General features: G+C 34.7%; 1 protein-coding gene across 3 annotated transcripts in view; it reads left to right on the top strand.

Annotated features, from left to right (window-relative positions):
• LOC120860724 (CUB and sushi domain-containing protein 3) overlaps positions 1–19,772 on the top strand; it is a 1,429,922-nt gene that overhangs the window by 507,931 nt on the left and 902,219 nt on the right. For all 3 annotated transcript variants that reach the window (XM_040236474.1, XM_040236473.1, XM_040236472.1), the window contains exon 6: positions 6,623–6,735. In XM_040236474.1, the coding sequence (XP_040092408.1) occupies positions 6,623–6,735 (113 nt within the window). The remainder of the gene's footprint in view (positions 1–6,622; positions 6,736–19,772) is intronic.

Here is a 19,772-nt window from a genome sequence, read left to right as displayed (position 1 = left end):
CATCACCAACTCGATGGACTTGAGTCTGAGTGAATTCCGGGAGTTGGTGATGGACAGGGAAGCCTGGCGTGCTGCAGTTCATGGGGTTGCAAAGAGTTGGACACGACTGAGCGACTAAACTGAACTGAACTGACAGTTACTAAAGATGAGAGAAAGCAGATCAGAGTGCCAAAGATGACATCTGTTGTTGGAAATGCTAACTCTGAGAAAGTTGAGAACCAGAGATCCACCAAAGACAGCTATGAGGATCTGAGAAGAGAGTTATAAACCAAAGGAATATGCTCAGAATAGTTCGGGGTCTTTTTTAAAAAAATGGTAAAGACTTCTGGTTCTTTTACTTTTTTACACTTAATTGAGTTTTTTTTTTAATATAAATTTATTAGTTTTAATTGGAGGCTAATTAGTTTGCAATATTGTATTGGTTTTGCCATACACTGAGTTTTAAAACAATCTTGTAAGGGTTATAATCATATTCTTTAAGGTAGTATCTATAAAAATAAAACATTGCATTTAATTTTAATACCAATTTATGATTTAGTTATTTCTCTAGAAAATTGTATAAATAAAAGCAATTTTAGCAAAGATTAATTATGGCAGATCACACTGCATTATTGTCAGTATCCTATATTGAATGTGCAATGAACTTTGATGCTATTATTAATTTACTGTGCTCATTCAAGTTTATTAATTACTCAAATGGCATGTGTTAAATTCTTTTTGGAAATAAATAACTATCGTAGGTTAAAGTGTATGACATTTATTGTTATTATTATTGTTTTGGATATAATACTCCTAAAATCCAAGTTAATAATTATACTTTCACAATATAAAATCATGAGTATGGCTGTTTCAAGTGTAAAATGCAGAAGATAACAGACAAATTGAAATTTTATTGCTAGAAATTCTTTATCAGGTTGCTCTTTTTTTTTTCTGGATACATCTTTTGCCACCCTCTGAAAATATCTTACTCATTTGTTTATGTTATCTTATTTGTTTGTAAGACCACAGATCTTGTTGGTGTTGTTTACAGTTATATTTCCAACCCTTAACATCAATGTTTGTCACATAGAAAATGCTCAGTAAATAAAGAGTATACTTAATCTCTTTCAGTACCAAGAGGTGATTCTCACTGGCTTTATATGAGAATGAATCCATATAGGCCTACCTTCAAGTGACCATAGTAGCTTCATATAGGGATAACAATGAGTTATATTTAAGAAATATCTCTGTTAATATATAAGAAATTAATTATCATAATTAGTTAATTTAATGTAATCTTTCTAGTTGGCACAGAATCTCAGACCTCCATTTCTCAGACCTCCTGATAACATGTTAAATATATTGCACATATATGAAAATTCATTTACTAGATTGCTCCATAAGTCATGAAGTCATATTGTATAAATCATGTTTAAATAGTGAGCAATACTAAGAGCAATTTGGAAACTCCATGTGACTCCCTTATAACCAATGAAGCTAAATAGTTTTCTTCTCTGGTGGCAAATGGGTCTTTGGTGCACTTGCTTTCTATTTCTAGTTCAGTGTCTTGGTTTGTCTACTGTTATGCTTCATGAGAATAAGCGCTGATCTGAATATCTGTTTGGTCCCACCTCTCTTAAATTGTCATTTTTTGCTCGGCCTCATGCACATTTTGCTTTCTGGATAATTCTGCTCTAACATCTTCAGTTCTATCTTTCTCAATTCCTGAAGCTGAATTCAGTTTATAAACTGTAGTTCCATAGTAGCTATTACTTGTCTTTCTACTCCATTCTATTGCTGGAATTATTTTTGATGTTGCTGAGAAAGGTGGAAAGTTTATCATTTTTATTGTCTGTATCATCTTTCCTCTCACACTTTTCTTGGTATCCTTGTTGAGTTGCTTTTTATCTGTTGGATTTTCTAAAGGTCATTCTCCATACTCTATACTTTAGTCTTTTACAACCATGCATGTATTATATTCTCTCTATATTTAGAAATGTGTGCAGCCTATCAAAAATAATTTAAACTTTCCCTAATGGGTGTTTATGCTCATTGAATTAGGGAATTGAAGAGCATAAAATTATAAATCAAAATCTGGCATGCTGTAGACTGAAAATATAATTGTAGCAAATCCAGATTTTTTTCATTGAATTTTTGTTCAAACCAAGCCACCCAGAAAGGAAACAAAATTAAATATAATCTGGATACTGCACTTTATGAAAGAAATGAAGTAAATTTTTAAAAGGTGAAATTTAAAATTAAGCATGCATTTTACAAATATTTATTTACTCAATTCAGATGCATTAAAAAAAAAAAAAAACAGCCGGCTCTACTTATGAACAGTCATGCTAAGAAAAGAGGAAATAAGACACTGATTCAGTTCAGTTCCGTTGCTCAGCCATACCTTACTCCTTGCGAGCCCATGATCTGCAGCACACCAGAATCCCTGCCCTTCACCAACTCCCAAAGCTTGCTCAAACTCATGTCCATCAGGTCGGTGATGCCATCCAACCATCTCATCCTCTGTCATCCCCTTCCCCTGCCTTCAATCTTTCTCAGCATCACGATCTTTTCCAATGAGTCCATTCTTCACATCGGGTGGCCAAAATATTGGAGCTTCAACTTTAGCATCAGTCCTTCCAATGAATATTCAGTACTGATTTCCTTTAGGACTGACTGGCTGGATCTCTGTGCAGTCCAAGGGACTCTTAAGAGTCTTCTCCAACACCGCAGTTAAAAAGCATCAATTCTTTGGTGCTCAGCTTTCTTTATGGTCCCAACTCTCACATCCATACATGACTCCTGGAAAAACCATAGCTTTGGCTAGATGGGACTTTGTTGGCAAAGTAATGTCTCTGCTTTTTAATATGCTGTCTGAGTTCGTTATAGCTTTTCTTCTAAGGAGCAAGTATCTTTTAATTTCATGGCTGCAATCACTTTTGGAGCCCCCAAAATAAAGCCTCTCACTGTTTCCATTGTTTTCCCATGTGTTTGGTATGATGTGATGGGATCGGATGCCATTATCTTATTTTTTGCACGTTGAATTTTAAGCCAGCTTTTTCACTCTCCTCTTTTATTTTTCTCAAGCAGCTGTTTAGTTCCTCTTCGCTTCCTGCCATAAGGGTGGTGTCATCTGCATATCTGTTCAGTTCAGTCCAGTTCCTTAGTCATGTCCGACTCCTTGCGAACCCATGAATCCCAGCACACCAGGCTTCCCTGTCCATCACCAACTCCCGGAGTACACTCAGACTCATATCCATCGAGTCAATGATGCCATCCAGTCATCTCATCGTCTGTCGTCCCCTTCTCCTCCTGCCCTCAATCCCTCCCAACATCAGAGTCTTTTCCAATGAGTCAACTCTTCGCATGAGATGGCCAAAATACTGGAGTTTCAGCTTTAGCATCAGTCCTTCCAAAGAAATCCCAGGGCTGATCTTCAGAACGGACTGGTTGGATCTCCTTGCAGTCCAAGGGACTCTCAAGAGTCTTCTCCAACACCACAGTTCAAAAGCATCAATTCTTCGGCGCTCAGCCTTCTTCACAGTCCAATGATCACATCCATACGTGACTACCGGAAAAACCATAGCCTTGACTAGATGGACCTTAGTCGGCAAAGTAATGTCTCTGCTTTTGAATATGCTATCTAGGTTAGTCATAACTTTTCTTCCAAGGAGTAAGCGTCTTTTAATTTCATGGCTGCAGTCACCATCTGCAGTGATTTTGGAGCCCCCAAAATAAAGTCAGCCACTGTTTCCACTGTTTCCCTATCTATTTCCCATGAAGTGATGGGACCAGATGCCATGATCTTCGTTTTCTGAATGTTGAGCTTTAAGCCACCTTTTTCACTCTCCACTTTCACTTTCATCAAGAGGCTTTTTAGTTCCTCTTCACTTTCTGCCATAAGGGTGGTGTCATCTGCATATCTGAGGTGATTGATATTTCTCCTGGCAATCTTGATTCCAGCTTGTGTTTCTTCCAGTCCATCGTTTCTCATGATGTACTCTGCATATAAGTTAAATAAGCAGGGTGACAATATACAGCCTTGACAATAAGGAGCCTTGACATACTCCTTTTCCTATTTGGAACCAGTCTGTTGTTCCATGTCCAGTTCTAACTATTCCTTCCTGACTTGCATACAGATTTCTCAAGAGTCAGGTCAGGTGGTCTGGTATTCCCATCTCTTTCAGAATTTTCCACAATTTATTGTGATCCACACAGTCAAAGGCTTTGGCATAGTCAATAAAGCAGAAATAGATGTTTTTCCAGAACTCTCTTGCTTTTTCCATGATCCAGCAGATGTTTTTTTTTGCTATTTTTCCTGGCAATCTTGATTCCAGCCTGTGATTCATACAGCCTGGCATTTCGCATCATGTACTCTACATGTGAGTTAAATGAGCTGGGTGACACTATACAGTATTGTATATTGTATTATAATACTGTATATTGTCAGTACAGCCTTGATGTACTCCTTTTCCAATTTGGAACCAGTGTGTTGTTCAATGTCCAGTTCTAATTGCCTTCTTGACCCACATACAGATTTCTCAGGAGGCAGGTAAGGTGGTCTGTTATTCCCATCTCTTTAAGAATTTTCCACATTTGTTATGATCCACACAGTCAAAGGCTTTAGCATAGTTAATGAAACGAATGCTTTTCTGGAATTCTCTTGCTTTTTCTATGTTCAAATGGATGTTGACAATTTGATTTCTGGTCCTCTGCCTTTTCTAAATCCAGCTTGAACATCTGGAAGTTCTCAGTTCATGTACTGTTGAAGCATGGCTTGGAGAATTTTGAGCATACTTTGCTAGTGTGTGTGATGAGTGCAACTGTGCAGTAGTTTGAACAATCTTCAGCATTGCCCTTCTTTGGGATTGGAATGAAAAATGACCTTTTTCAATCCTATGGCCACTGCTCTGTTTTCCAAGTATGCTGGCATATTGCATGCAGCACTTTGACAGCATCATCTTTTAGGATCTGAAATAGCTCATATGGAATTTCATCACCTCCACTAGCTTTGTTCATAGTGATACTTCCTAAGGCCCACTTAACCTCACACTCCAGGATGTCTTGCTCTAGGTGAGTAATCATACCATTTTGATTATCTCGGATCATTAAAATATTTTTTGTATAGTTGCTTTGTGTATTCTTGCCACCTCTTCTTAATGTATTCTGCTTCTGTTAGGTCTGTACCATTTCTGTATGGTTAGGTCCATACTGTTTCTGTATCAATTTAATACACTGATAGGGATAAGTTAAAGAAAATTCATTCCAAAGCTGGTGGAGAAATGAGAAACATATGTGATAGAACCCACCTTGTTCATCTTAGAATCCATGAACATTGGATTTCACAATACTGTTGCCAAGCCCATTGTATATATTCTTGGGCACAGTGATAGAATGAATGTGAATTCATAATTTTTGTGCTGTGGCAGGTGGTCATCCACTAAAAACTATGACTAGTTCCCAAGCATCCTAGGAAATGTGAGTTTAGGGGAATAAAAGGGAAGGATATAGGATAAAATGTTTTTGCTTCACTGTCTACACTTCACTACTGATTACATGTGCAAGGATGGATATTCTAATCTCCCCCTACCTGTCTCCGAGAATGAATGACTGCCAAGCATTGAGAGAAGAGTTGTAATCTCCTGCCCCAACATACACACACACACACGCACACACACACACACACACACCCGGCCCCCAAGTGGTCTTGTTTGTCTTCCTATGAAGAAAGAAAGAAAAGTATAAGTTTTGAAGATTGGGAAAGATATGTCATATAGTGGTATTAGGAAACCTTTTCTAGAATTCTGCTTTATGATGTAATAGTCTTTTGAGAGCATTTTACCTTAGCTTTATAATGCACATCTACTATTTAAATAGTTAGGTTTATAGGATGGTATTTTTTGTTGAATTAAATCAGAAAAACTGCTTTGCTGGAAATCTTCAAAAGCTTATAGAGCTTTGAAAGTTATTTCATCTGTTAATCATGACCAGTATCTGGGGCATAGTTTTAAATATTTGGTTTAAGGAGATTATGCAATAATCTTTGTGACTAGATACATGGTGACTAAGTATATATCCAAACTACAATCTGTTTTCTGTCAGTTGGAGCAGAACTCTAGTGCCTTATAGTTTTATAATGAAAGCTAATCATACAAATGTACAATTCTATGAAATTACATTAAAATAGTGCTTTTTCTATGAAATAGTGAAATGTTTCATTGAATGTGAAATGTTAAAAATATATAAAATGGAAAAAACTATATCAATTGCTTTAAAGTCTGTTTTGTAATTATACTATATCAGTACATACATAGATTATGTAGTGACCAACACTATTAGCTAAGCAGCCATTATATTTATTATTATCTATTTAATAAATTTGGGAGAATCAAAAATTACATTTAGTTTCCAGTTGATTTTACCCCTATATGAAATGTGATTGAAACAGCTTATTTTGAAATTATACTATCCTATGATTGACTTTTCTATGCATAAAACAACTATTTCACTTGTGCTTAAAAAGGTAGCAGTGAAAAGTTATGAATATTGTATACATGTAAACTTTTTTGGGTCCCAATTCAGTGAAAATGTTTACTACTGAAAAGCTTTTAAAATTTGTTTGTTGTTGTCTCCCATAATTCAGGTTATCTGGAATGAATATACCACCACCAATAATCAGCAACAAAAACTGGCTCAGACTGCATTTTGTTACAGACAGCAATCATCGATATCGTGGATTTAGTGCTCCATATCAAGGTATATTTAATTAATACCTCTGTCTCTTTTGACGTGTAAAATGATTTTGGTATACACAACTGCATTTTATGTTAGAGGCAAAATATCTTTAGCTGTAAAACATGGTAATTTGAGTAAGCAAAAATGGCCATTTTCTTGCTGAGGCAACATTGTGATCATAACTAAATTGCAGTATAAAAGTTAGTTGGATTTTATAGCACACTGTCCAGAATAAAGAATATTATAACCTCTAAAAGATAATGTGTAACATGTAATATTTATCTTTAAGAAAGTGTTTCAGCAGTAGGACATGCTACCTAAACATGTACCACAAAACACTGCAGAAAATTCAAAAAATTCTGAACAGACTCTTCATCAATTGAAATCCATTTCCATATACAGTGTTTTTGTGGATGCTATTTTAGTTAACTTTGTTAAGATTGCTGGCTACCATTTTTATTAACAGGTATAATTTTGAATAAATGAGATATAGTATTGGCTATATTAACTTTAAAAAACTTTGTTTAGAGCTTAATTATTATGAGAGTGTAGTATTAATAAAAATGTGTCTTCTGTAATGTTTAGTAATATTATGTGGATTTAGTGCACTTTATCCTCAGACTACTTATGTAAATAATTCATTTCATTCTCAGCAGTGTATTAGCTACTATTCAGTGAACATTGCCACAGTTACATATTTCCATTTATCTATTTTTTTTACAATGCTTTCCTTTTTAGTAATCTTCAGTATTAAGCACTTTGGGAATTTAATATGATGGCTTTAGGCAGCTTATAGTTAATATCTAAAATAGTATTAGACTACATATTGTTTTCAGGAATACAGATTTCAACAATTTATATTTTGTATACCAGTAAACTTTCTACAGCTACCCTGTCAATACATTTCTCACAATAATAGCAAAAGATTAATATGATTGGAATTTGTAATAGTGTATTGGGTGTCACTGTAATAAAAATTCCAAAGATTTTAACTCAAGATTTTAGACAAAGTTCACTGTAGAAAAATCTATAATTTCTATTATAAAGTTGTTGATTCAAATGGAAATGAATGCAGATTTTCTCCTAAAGCTATGCATTGTATTAACATCTTTTACGATAGCATATATTGTCTAGTGTATCCATTAGCTCATAAAACTTTATATTTTTAAAATGAAAATTAAATATCTATAGAAATTTTTGTTTTCCTTTATTTTATTAAAAATAACTGGGCATATTACCTAAATCTTATGATTTTAGCCAGTGTCATTTTAAAATTTGCAATCACATTTTGCTGAGTTTTTACTTAAATTTTAAAAACTTTTGTGTACTTCAGAAATAAGAGGACTTTCTAATTGAAAATAAATAGTTTTTGTAGAGCCTCTTTATTTCTGGGTTCACCCCTTTCCTTATGGAGTTTTCTACTCACATGATTTTATGGCTCTGATTTCCCTCTACAATGAGTTAAGGCAGATGGCATGGCAGATATTCAAATGATTATCATCTTTGACTCATGTGGTGATCCTTTCTGCTCCATTCATGGAATCCTTCAGTAAGATGTACTCTTTATCTGATAGAAATAAAGTAGCACTTATTTTATTTTATATTGAAATGTACAACTTTCAGAGAGGAAAAAAAAATAGATGTCCTGTCTTAAAAAGTAAAGTGGTATTTCATTTGCTGTATGCTGTATGGTTTCATGAAAATGGTATCTTTAGATAGGTTGTTTTGCATTATAAGAGAGTAATACAAAATTGTTAGTAGATTTGTATACTTAATTATCAATATTCTACTGATTGATCTTAAATTGACTTTTATAGTATTTTCAAAATTCGATTTTATTTTCCTGCATTGCCCATCCAGTTTCAGCACTGAAGAGTAACATATAAAAAAATTTAATGTAGCAAAATAGGAAGTGTTTTATGGGCTATGAATTATTTCTATTTTCAGCACGAAAAGGAGCTCAAATTAAAGTGACTTTAGATATAATCTGTATCTTCACACTATAGAGGGAATAAGGTGGCCTGAGAAAATGTAAGCTATAAATTTATAATAAAATCAAGGAAAAGTTTTAATATATAAAAACACACCTTTGCACTGTATCCTTTTAAAACTTTCTTGATTCAGCTTTGATTTTTCCAATTGCATTATCTTCAAAAAACATTTTACCTAAATCACAGAAGTTCAGTTGGAAAAGTAATTATTGAAACTATAATCAAAGAAATTTGGATTAACAAATACTCTGCTAGGCTAACTTAAGTAGCTATAAAATTCATAATTCCATAATCTGACATGCTGAATACATGCCCAGACATGAAATGACAATCGTGATTTTTAGATTGTTTTGTGCTACCATATAATTTCAGTAGTATCTAAATTGTAACCAATTCAAGACAGAAAATTTTGTGGAATATTCTACTCAAAAGTCACCACCAGGTCTCCATGTGGCATGATTTCCTAATAACTCAAATACTTATTGAGTACTTATAATTATTATTGATTTATATTCTGTTTCCAAAGATTGATGTTTTTCCCCATAATGTTTTTGTTTAATCTGTATTATTTATATTATGAAAATAAACTGAAAACTCCTAAGATTCTTAAGTACCACTAGCTATTTTTAATAGCTTGCCCCATAATTGATCCTGTAATTGATAGTGTAGGCTCATAGATACAGCAACATGCTTTCCCCCATAGAGTTTCCTTTCAGTTATGTTATAGACTGGCTCCTTTATTATTTTATATATAGAAATTTAAATGGGGTTATATAGAGTTTGAAGATACTGACAAATATTATGTTCTGACCCAAAAGTAGTGAGAAAAATCATGATTTAAATGAAATGTCTTTGATACAGAAAATACTTTTCCTCCCCTTGGTCCCACATTGAATATATTCACTCCTATCTAAAACAAATAAAGCATACCCCCCAAATTTATTTATATTGGAAATATCTTCTTTTAAAGTTCTATTATTATCTGTTCTATGCTTTAAAACTTTTCCTTTTTCAATTTTCAATTCTCCCTCAAAGGAAGATTTCAATATCATTTTTCCATATTAGTCTTTGATTTTAAATAAGATTCTTATATTTAACTTACATTAATCTCTTCTAATGAGAACTTGAATAGTGCTACTTCACACATAATAGTGAAACTTTTCTTTATCTGTGGTGTTTTCAAGTTCTCTTATTTATTTATACAAATCCCCATATTATTGTCACTTATAAACCTAAAATCTATTATTTTCTATTTGCATGAATAATTAATCAGTTTTTCTTAATTTCTAAATTGGAAGGAGATTTTCAGAAGACAACCATAGAGAAAATATTACCTCTATAGTATGTTTATTAAAAACTATAATTTTTTATCAGATATTCAAGTGTGAAATAGTATTACAACAGTTTCCTTTTAAGTTATTTGATGTATCACACTTTTTAATATACAAAGATATAATTGCTGTATTCATAAAATTGTGTTTGGCATGCATATTTAGGAATTACAGCATTTAAATAATTCCAAATATGTAAATATATGAGTAATCTTATAGTCTTCTAAATCTTTAGAGATTTTATCACAGTTTGATTTTTCTTTTGTCTTCCATAATATTGTTGATATGATTCTTTTTATGCATATCAACATTTCGTAGACAGTTTTAATTCAACAAAAGTAGGCCAATAGTAATAGAATGTGTTTTCAATTTATGTATAAAATGTTTTGTAATATTCGAAAAGGGATTAGTGTTTTCAGATCAGCAATGCATCATTTTGGTAAGAAAATCATACTTAATGGACAGACCTTTCAAATTCTATTGAAAATTCACATAAACTCCAGTTACACTGAGGCCCTTGGCATTTTAGATGCACATAATATAATTTGGAAATAACATCAGAGTAGTTACTATATATTTTACATTTGGAAAGGTTTTGACTTAAGTGTGTGTGCACTGTCACTGAACAAAATAAATAAAATTATCAGGGATGCAGTGTAATATAGTGGGAAAGAATAGAATTTGATCGTCAGAAGTTGAGTGTTGAATTGTGAAGTTACAAATTGCTATCTGAGTTATCTTAAGCCTTGGTTTCCCAAAGAGTGAAAATATTCACAATAGCTAGACATGTTATCTTGGTGTAAATCAAAAGATATTAGGATTTCTTTTAGTAAAATTCAGACATGCAGTGAATAAAGATACTATTTAATGAAAGAGATAATCAACTATATGGGATGAATGAGAGGCATATTGTCTAACCATGAGGTACAGATAGTTAAAAAAAAATTGTGATGAAGCATAAAATTTAAATCCAGCAATCACAATTAAAAGTAAAAATGTTAAGTTTTGTATTTCTCACTATCACAAATTTCTCAGTATCACAAATATTTCTCCAGGAAAAAAAGCACTTTTCCTTAGAACTTAAATTTAAAATACAATTTTTGTGAAAGTGTAACTGAAAAACAGTTTCCTCTGTATTACAGAATTTTAAAAATCATAAAGTTTGAAAATAGAGCACAGCATCAAAGCAATTCTGTTTAAATGCATTGTTTTCTAATTTTGTTTAGACGATCAGCTTTTCCTATTTTCCTTTATATATTGTTTATAAAAAGGCAGGGAATCATATTTCAGCATCTAATCTTGAAATACCTCCTCTAACTTAATAACTATCAATGTGAGTCAATGTTTATGATTTCAGGATTGAAGGTGGGAGCATGATATAGTAAGAGAATATCACCCCTTTTGGTTTGGACAATTTAAGTGTAGTTTACTTCCATGGGAGTGTAGCACATGGACAAATAGCCTATTTTTCTGATAAAGACAGTGGGCATAGCTTTGTCAGCAAAATTTAAGAAATAGTCAGTGATATATATGTGTGTGTGTGTGTGTGTGTGTGTGTGTGCATGTGCTCAGTCGCTCAGTCACATCCAATGCTTTCCGACCCAATAGACTGTAGCCCGCCAGGCTTCTCTGTCCATGCAGTTTTCCAAGCAAAGTACTGGAGTGGGTCGCTATTTCCTCCTCCAGGGTATCTTCCCGACTCAGAGATCGAAGCCATATCTCTTGCATCTCCTGCACTAGCAGACAGATTCTTTACCACTGAGCCACCTGGGAAGTTTACATATATGGTAGTAGGTATTGTTTCAATTTTAATTGACCATGTTTTGAGAGAACATTCACAAGCTGAATTTGAATCCTTATCTTAATCCCCTTTTCATACATGGACAAACTGCATTATTTTAAGCTTATATAAACTGTGCATGCATGCTAAGTCAATTCAGTTGTGTTCTTCTCTGTGTGACCCTATGAACTGTAGCTTGCCAGGCTCGTCTGTCCATGGGATTCTCCAGGCAAGAATACTGGAGTGGACTGCCATGCCCTCTTCCAGGGGATCTTCCCAATCCAGGGATCTAACCTGTGTCTCTCATGTCTCCTTCATTGATTGACTGGCAAGTTCTTTACCACTAGGACCACCTGGGAAGCCTTGTAAATTAAATAGATATTTCATTTACTGAGTTTTAAGAGAATAGGAAGTTGAGTTCTATTGGTCTGTAGAGTTTGAAAATAGTTCCTAATCTTGTCATTTATTTCCTTTTAATTTTAATAACAATGTAACCATTATATCATCATGTATCTTTTAGTGCTAAATAGTTACTTTATCTTGAAATACTTAAAAAAGAAACTTCTTTTACTCCTCTGTCTTTATGAACCACTATGGTCTATGAAGGAGAAGGCAGTGGCACCCCACTCCAGTACCCTTGCCTAGAAAATCCCATGGACGGAGGAGCCTGGTGGGCTGCTGTCCATGGGGTCGCGAAGAGTCGGACATGACTGAAGCGACTTAGCAGTAGCAGCAGCAGCATGGTCTATGAGATTCAGCAACTTAATTAATATAATGTCTACAGAACCCATGGCAATAATTAAAAGAAGATATTTAGTTGACAGAATGGTCTAAGTAAACCTTGGTCTAAAACAACCATTAAGAACTCCCTGATAACATTTTCTTACATGATATAATCGTATATTTCATAGTTATGGCAATGTAACGTTTAAGGCCTTTGACTGTATTAGTTGATAATGATGTTAGAATTAAATTCTTCCATAGCTGACTATCGGGTTTCCCTGGTGGCTTAATGGTAAAAGAATCCACCTGCAATGCAAGAGACATGGGTTCGATCCCTGGGTCAAGTAGATCCCCTGGAAAAAGAAATGGCAACCTACTCTTGTATTTTTGCCTGGGATATACCATAGACAGAGGAGTCTGGCATGCTACAGTCCAACAGGTTGCAAGAGTTGGACAAGACTTAGCAACTAAACCACCACCATCACATAGCTGACTTTATTTATGTTTTCATTTCAATCCTTAAAATTTATTTGCCAGTCATATATCTCCCAACCTAAAATTCTGTTCATAAATTATGGGTGTATTTAACAGTAAACTGGGTAATTGCCATTTAATTTCAAATGAAATTTGAAATGTGTAGAGAAGTAGTCATGTAAATCAGCAAATTAAATACTGGATTGAGATTCTGTTATGAAAATTTCATTATTTTCTAAAGAATTGAATCCATCTTCATAACAATGATACTAGAGGAACCCTGACTTATAGATAAAAAGGGAAATATTGCAGATCATTACTTTAGAAAAAGGACTATGATGCTTACATTTTCTGTGTTCTTAATGTGTTTAACATATGAAAATGAAAGTCGCTCAGTCATGTCCAACTCTTTGCGACCCCATGGACTATACAGTCCATGAAATTCTCCAGGTCAGAACACTGGAGTGGGTAGCCATTCCCTTCTCCAGGGGATCTTGCCAATCCAGGAATCACAGCCAGATCTCCCATATTTCAGGTGGATTCTTTACCATCTGAGCCACCAAGGAAGCCCATTTTATATACATACACACAAATATATATATATATACACACACAAACCCATTATTGATATATTTTAAAAAGAGTGAAAGTCAAATTATATTAACCTTATTTTAACATCTCATTGAATTTGTGAAAACCAAGATATATCTTAGTAAAATAAATGGAATTTAGATTACTATCTTTAAGTATCAATAGAAATGTTAATAGGAGATAATCTATCAAATATCCAGTTTTAATGTAGATCATATACTAAAACATCTAGCCGGTTTGAAATATAGTACTTGATGACTATAAAACTGAAAAAAATTTTGATTTACATTTTAGTTTGGATCACACATGCCTACTCTTGATAGAATAAAGTTAAAATTTCACAACCTCTACTATGAGAAAAGTCTCTTTTGTGTTAACTCAACTTTCTTGGGGTAACCTTCAAACTTTCATGGCTTAAGGCACCTCCTACTTCCTTTTTAAAGCAAACTTCTAGTTATAAGTGATATCTTTTGAACCCTCATAGTGATGAGTTGAAACCTACTGGTCATATATAAAACCCAGTTCTTATTCAGACATATTAACTGGTTTCAGTGGAGACTTCATTTTTTGGTACCTGAGAATTCTGCAGATATCACTGCTGGTGTCCACAAGCAATTTGTAATTTTCGATTTTCGCATGGTCAGTTGTCTACCTTTCTAATTGTACTCCATATCTTTTGCTGGGTTTTCCATTCAGTCTGGCTAGAACTCTTTTAACCACATATTCTATAATAAATTTTCTTTTTCCCTTACCATGATAGACCAGTGGTAGAGTCCTGGCTCTCCGTTAACTCACTCATATGTTTCTGCCACCCAAAACCATCCTTCAGTGAAGTATAAAACTCTCAATTTGTTGAACATATATTATACTTTGTGTGCTACTGAATGTGCATATGTATTTAAGAGGCTTATATTTTCCCATAAATCAATGCTGTAAGACTTCAGAATTAATTCCTTTAGCAGATGGACTTTAACAAATCTGTATAAAATTTTGAGCTATCCTCACTAACATATATCCTTCATGAGAGATTTTATATGAAGGTGCAGCTTATACTTCTTATTCCTATTAGATGGTGGGAGAACTTCTCTCTTGTCATGTCCTGAGTTTTCACTAGTAATGGCTTTTGGTAAAGCCCTGTTAACTGAGTTCTCCAGGCTTGCCTCTTGATCTGAAAACATGACTCTTAAGACTGACGTGGGTTAGACTTTGAAAGTAAAAGTGTTAGTCGCTTAGTCGTGTCTGACTTTCTGGGACCAATGTGGACTGTAGCCCACCAGGCTGCTCTGTCCATGGAATTCTCTATGCAAGAATATTGGAATGGCTAGCCATTTGCTTCTCCAGAGTATCTTCTCGACCCAGGGATCAAACCCAGGTCTCCTGCATTCCAGGCAACATCTTTACCACTGAGACACTAGGGAAGCCAGGATTGGGCTCTAGATAATGTAATTTTCAGTCATGGTTGTACAAGAACTCTTTCAAATAGGAGGAATCCAAGGTAATCAAAGAACGAGAAAATTCACAGAATCATGATTAATAGTAACAAGAAGTACAAATATTTAGATGTTCAAAATAGCCTACTTTTATTAAGTGAAAAACTGTTCTCCTCAAGGAAATATGCATATTATCTTTCCTATGTAAACCTAAAAGATATTCTGTATTGATTTAATAATATTCAAGCTACACTTACAGCTTCAATGATTTTTAAAATACATTGTTTACAATATTTAGTCTTTATTATCTCAACTAACTTTAAATTAGTACTTCCCTTTCAGTTAATGTGATTTATTATCCAATACTTTAAATTATTATAAATTAATTAATTAATAATACTTTTTTAGTCTTTAATTGTATGAATTTCTTGTATTTCCAAGTATACAAAAATTTAAGGCAAAGTATTACAAAATTTAGCATTGTTTTATGGTAGTACCACATAGTGTTTCATTATTGCTCCATTTAGCATTCATTTATATATGAATATATTTGGTAGCATTTTAGTCACAATAAGGAGTCTTAAATCTTCATATTTACTATCTCTAGTGAGGGCACATCACCTGAAGAATAACATTAACAAAAAATAATTGATGAAGTTGGTGTTTAATAAACAGAATTCACTGTTTTATAATTCTGCTGAGATGATTAAGATATTGAACAAGTAATTTTAGTTTCTGATAATGACTCAATAATTGCACAAAATGACCTACAAAGGGCTTCAGTCAATCACAGCAGGTAGAAGTAGTCAAACACACTGTAAATGATCGATTCCTCCATATCAGAATGGAAAATGGAATTTGAGGCAATAAGCCTATAGGTTTTAATTATTATTTTTATTTGTTAGGTAGTTTTACCATGCCACTTGAAAATGACATTATGGGATTAAAATCCCAAGACTTTTAAATTCAAATTCAAAGATATAGAAATAGCTAAAGGTAATTTAAGAAAAGTTTGTTTAAATTGAAAAAGATATTATTAATTTAGGATTTTCCTGAAGTTGAGAGTTGTATGGTGTTCGATAGTCATGTGGAGGTCAATTTTGTGGCCCCAAACACTTTGGAATCACTGGGTGAAACAAATATATACTGAATTATTTTATTTAAATAGATAAGCCATTTTAGCATTTTTTGGAACTACTATTCCTCAGGACACATTTTGGGAAATAATCCTGTAAGTTATGATAGAAAAGATTGACTTTTATCTGCCAATAAATTTACCATCACTTCATCTGTTCTGTTCTTCAGCTATTTAATTCACTGAAGCTATTAAATGAAGCATGTTAACTGCTAATATTTAATTAAACTAATACAATTTTTAGATTAAAGCTCACATTAGAGATGTATTATGGAAAATTTATTTACCTACTTACCCATCCATCTGATTTTGTTCAACAAAAATATTTCTGAGCACCTACTCTGTACCAGACACTGTAGTATACTAGACTCTGGTATACAATCCCTGAGCTTTTTGCATAAGAGAGCTTTTTGCCTAGTATGTAAAATATGAGTGAATATTCTATTAGGAGAAAAATAATTTATAAAATATTATAATTTAGAATATGTAACCTCATGTGGGCAGTGAAGGAGAATGTATGGTCCTGGAAAGCTTCCAAACTTGAGTCTGAAGGATGCAGAATAGTTTTCCATTACAATGAATGTGTGATAACTATGAGATATAAAACTATATTAGTCCACTATTTGCTCTAAAGATAATTAAAATATTGAAATAGTATTGACTGGTAAATAGCTACTCCCAGTAGGTCCAGAGTACCTGTATTGCTTTCTTTCCTGATTCCTGAACTGTCGCATCTCTTTCAGGATGCCCAGGATTGTCCTGTAATACAACAAATGGCTAATTGCTGGCATAGCTGATTGCCTTCTGCATACCGTTGTGTCCACCGTTCACAATTCAGTTTCTAATTCCTGCTAGCTATTACTCAATATTCTCAGTATCACTCTCAGACCTCCTGCTGCTGCTGCTAAGTCACTTCAGTCGTGTCCGACTCTGTGCGACCCCATAAACAGCAGCCCGTCAGGCTCCCCCGTCCCTGGGATTCTCCAGGCAAGAACTCTGGAGTGGGTTGCCATTTCCTTCTCCAATGCATGAAAGTGAAAAGTGAAAGTGAAGTGGCTCAGTCGTGTCCAACTCTTCGCGACCCCATGGACTGTAGCCTACCAGGCTCCTCTGTCCATGGGATTTTCCAGGCAAGAGTACTGGAGTGGGGTGCCATAGTCTTCTCCTCAGACCTCCTTGTTTCTGACAAATTCAAAGTGACTGGCAAGTAGCAAAAATTACTACTATTACTATTGGACGCCTTTTAAAATGTGTGGTTCTATTAAAAGGATAGTATAATCTGTGTAAATTAAAATATATGGACAGTATAAATATTCTACCTATATACAAAAACTGGAAAACAGACTCTGAATTGTTATGATTTTATAATTTCCATCTCCCTAAAAAGAGTGACTGTGTCTTTTTATCTCTGCATCCCAGAGTTTACCATATTATAGGTACCCAGTATATGCTGAAAGAATTATTGAGATTATATATATTTGTCACACAAAAATTTGTCACACAGATATATTTGTCACATAGAATATTTGTGCCTGCATTATTTCATGTGATCCTCACAATATTCCATCTATTGTTTATCTTTGTTTTATCAAATAAGAAACAAAGACTCTGGGACAAGTTGCTGACATGCTTTGCACAAGGATACCCAGGCTAGGTGGCAGTGGGAGCTGTGCACCTCTATCTAAGCCCTTTGCCTAATGCTGTATCACACAGGGAAAAGGGCTTATTTGTCTAATTCGTTCCAACATCCTATTGAGCTGGCCACAGCCCTGTCAAAATAGTGTGAGACCCAACATCATATTAGGAATTAGCAGAACCAGGTCTTAAACACTTAGAGCTTTATACTTCTAAGGCCTGCACTTATTTCAATATGAACTCCAGCCTTTCTTATCCTCAAATTTGCAAATTCACAGAAGGGTTTTTTTTTTTTACTTTTATAAAAGGCTGAAATGCTTCCCCCCAGAGAAGGCAATAGCACCCCACTCCAGTACTCTTGCCTAGAAAATCCCAAGGACGGAGGAGCCTAGTAGGCTGAGTCCATGGGGTCTAAGAGTCGGACATGACTGAGCGACTTCACTTTCACTTTTCACTTTCATGCATTGGAGAAGGAAATGACAACCCACTCCAGTGTGCTTGCCTGGAGAATCCCAGGGACGGAGGAGCCTGGTGGGCTGCCGTCTATGGGGTCGCACAGAGTAGGACAGGACTGAAGCGACTTAGCAGTAGCAGCAGCAAAATGCTTCCCCCAGGAGGCGCTAGTGGTTAAGAACCCGCCGGAGATAACAAGAGGAATCAAGAGTGGTAGGTTCCATCCTTGGGTTGGGAAGATCCCCTGGAGAAGGGCACGGCAACCCACTCCAGTATTCTTGCCTGGAGAATCCCATTACAGAGGAGCCCGGTGGACTACAGTCCATAGGATCACAAAGAGTCGGACTTGACTGAAGCTACTTAGCACGTACAAAATGTATTCAGAGTCAAATTTGGTGAATAGAGTAAGTAAATTTGTGGAAATCGACTGTTCTTGACTATAAGTGACAGGTTCATAACACAATATCAGTTTATAAATTAGTTAATATATGTAAAGTACTTTGAATGGTATCTGACAGAGAATAAGCATTACATAAAATATTAGTTATTATTAAGAATATCAGCAACATCAGGAGGAGAAGCATCATTATTTCTATTATTTGACTAAAAATGAATTGGGAGGTAATTTCAGGTGTCTTATGAGTAACAGGGATGTTTTGTGAAATAAAAATATCCTAATCTTTTGTGGTAATTAGTTGGAGGCTTATTTATTAGATTACATAATATGAGTGCTGGATGTTGTTTTATTATTAGAGAAATGCAAATCAAAACCACAATGAGGTACCACTTCACACCAGTCAGAATGTCTGCGATCCAAAAATCTGCAAGCAATAAATGCTGGAGAGGGTGTGGAGAGAAGGGAACCCTCCTACACTTTTGGTGGGAATGCAAACTAGTACAGCCACTATGGAGAACAGTGTGGAGATTCCTTAAAAAATTCCAAATAGAACTGCCTTATGACCCAGCAATCCCACTGCTGGGCATACACACGAAGGAAACCAGAATTGAAAGAGACACATGTACCCCAATGTTCATCGCAGCACTGTTTATAATAGCCAGGACATGGAAACAACCTAGCTGTCCATCAGCAGATGAATGGATAAGAAAGCCGTTGTACATATACACAATGGAGTATTACTCAGCCGTTAAAAAGAATACATTTGAATCAGTTCTGATGAGATGGATGAAACTGGAGCCAATTATACAGAGTGAACTAAGCCAGAAAGAAAAACACCAATACAGTATACTAATACACATATATGGAATTTAGAAAGATGGCAATGATGACCCTGTATGCAGGACAGCAAAAAAGACACAGATGTGTATAGCGGACTTTTGAACTCAGTGGGAGAGGGAGAGGGTGAGATGATTTGGGAGAATGGCATTGAAACATGTATAATATCATGTAAGAATCGAATTGCCAGTCTGTGTCTGATGCAGGATATGGCACGCTTGGGGCTGGTACACGGGGATGACCAGAGAGATGTTGTGGGGAGGGGGGAGGGAGGGGGGTTC

Source organism: Oryx dammah, unplaced genomic scaffold (genome assembly GCF_014754425.2).
Source record: "Oryx dammah isolate SB20612 unplaced genomic scaffold, SCBI_Odam_1.1 HiC_scaffold_11164, whole genome shotgun sequence".
NCBI lineage: Eukaryota > Metazoa > Chordata > Mammalia > Artiodactyla > Bovidae > Oryx > Oryx dammah.
Note: the sequence above shows the minus strand (reverse complement) of the source record. Positions and strands in the feature narration are given on the sequence as shown.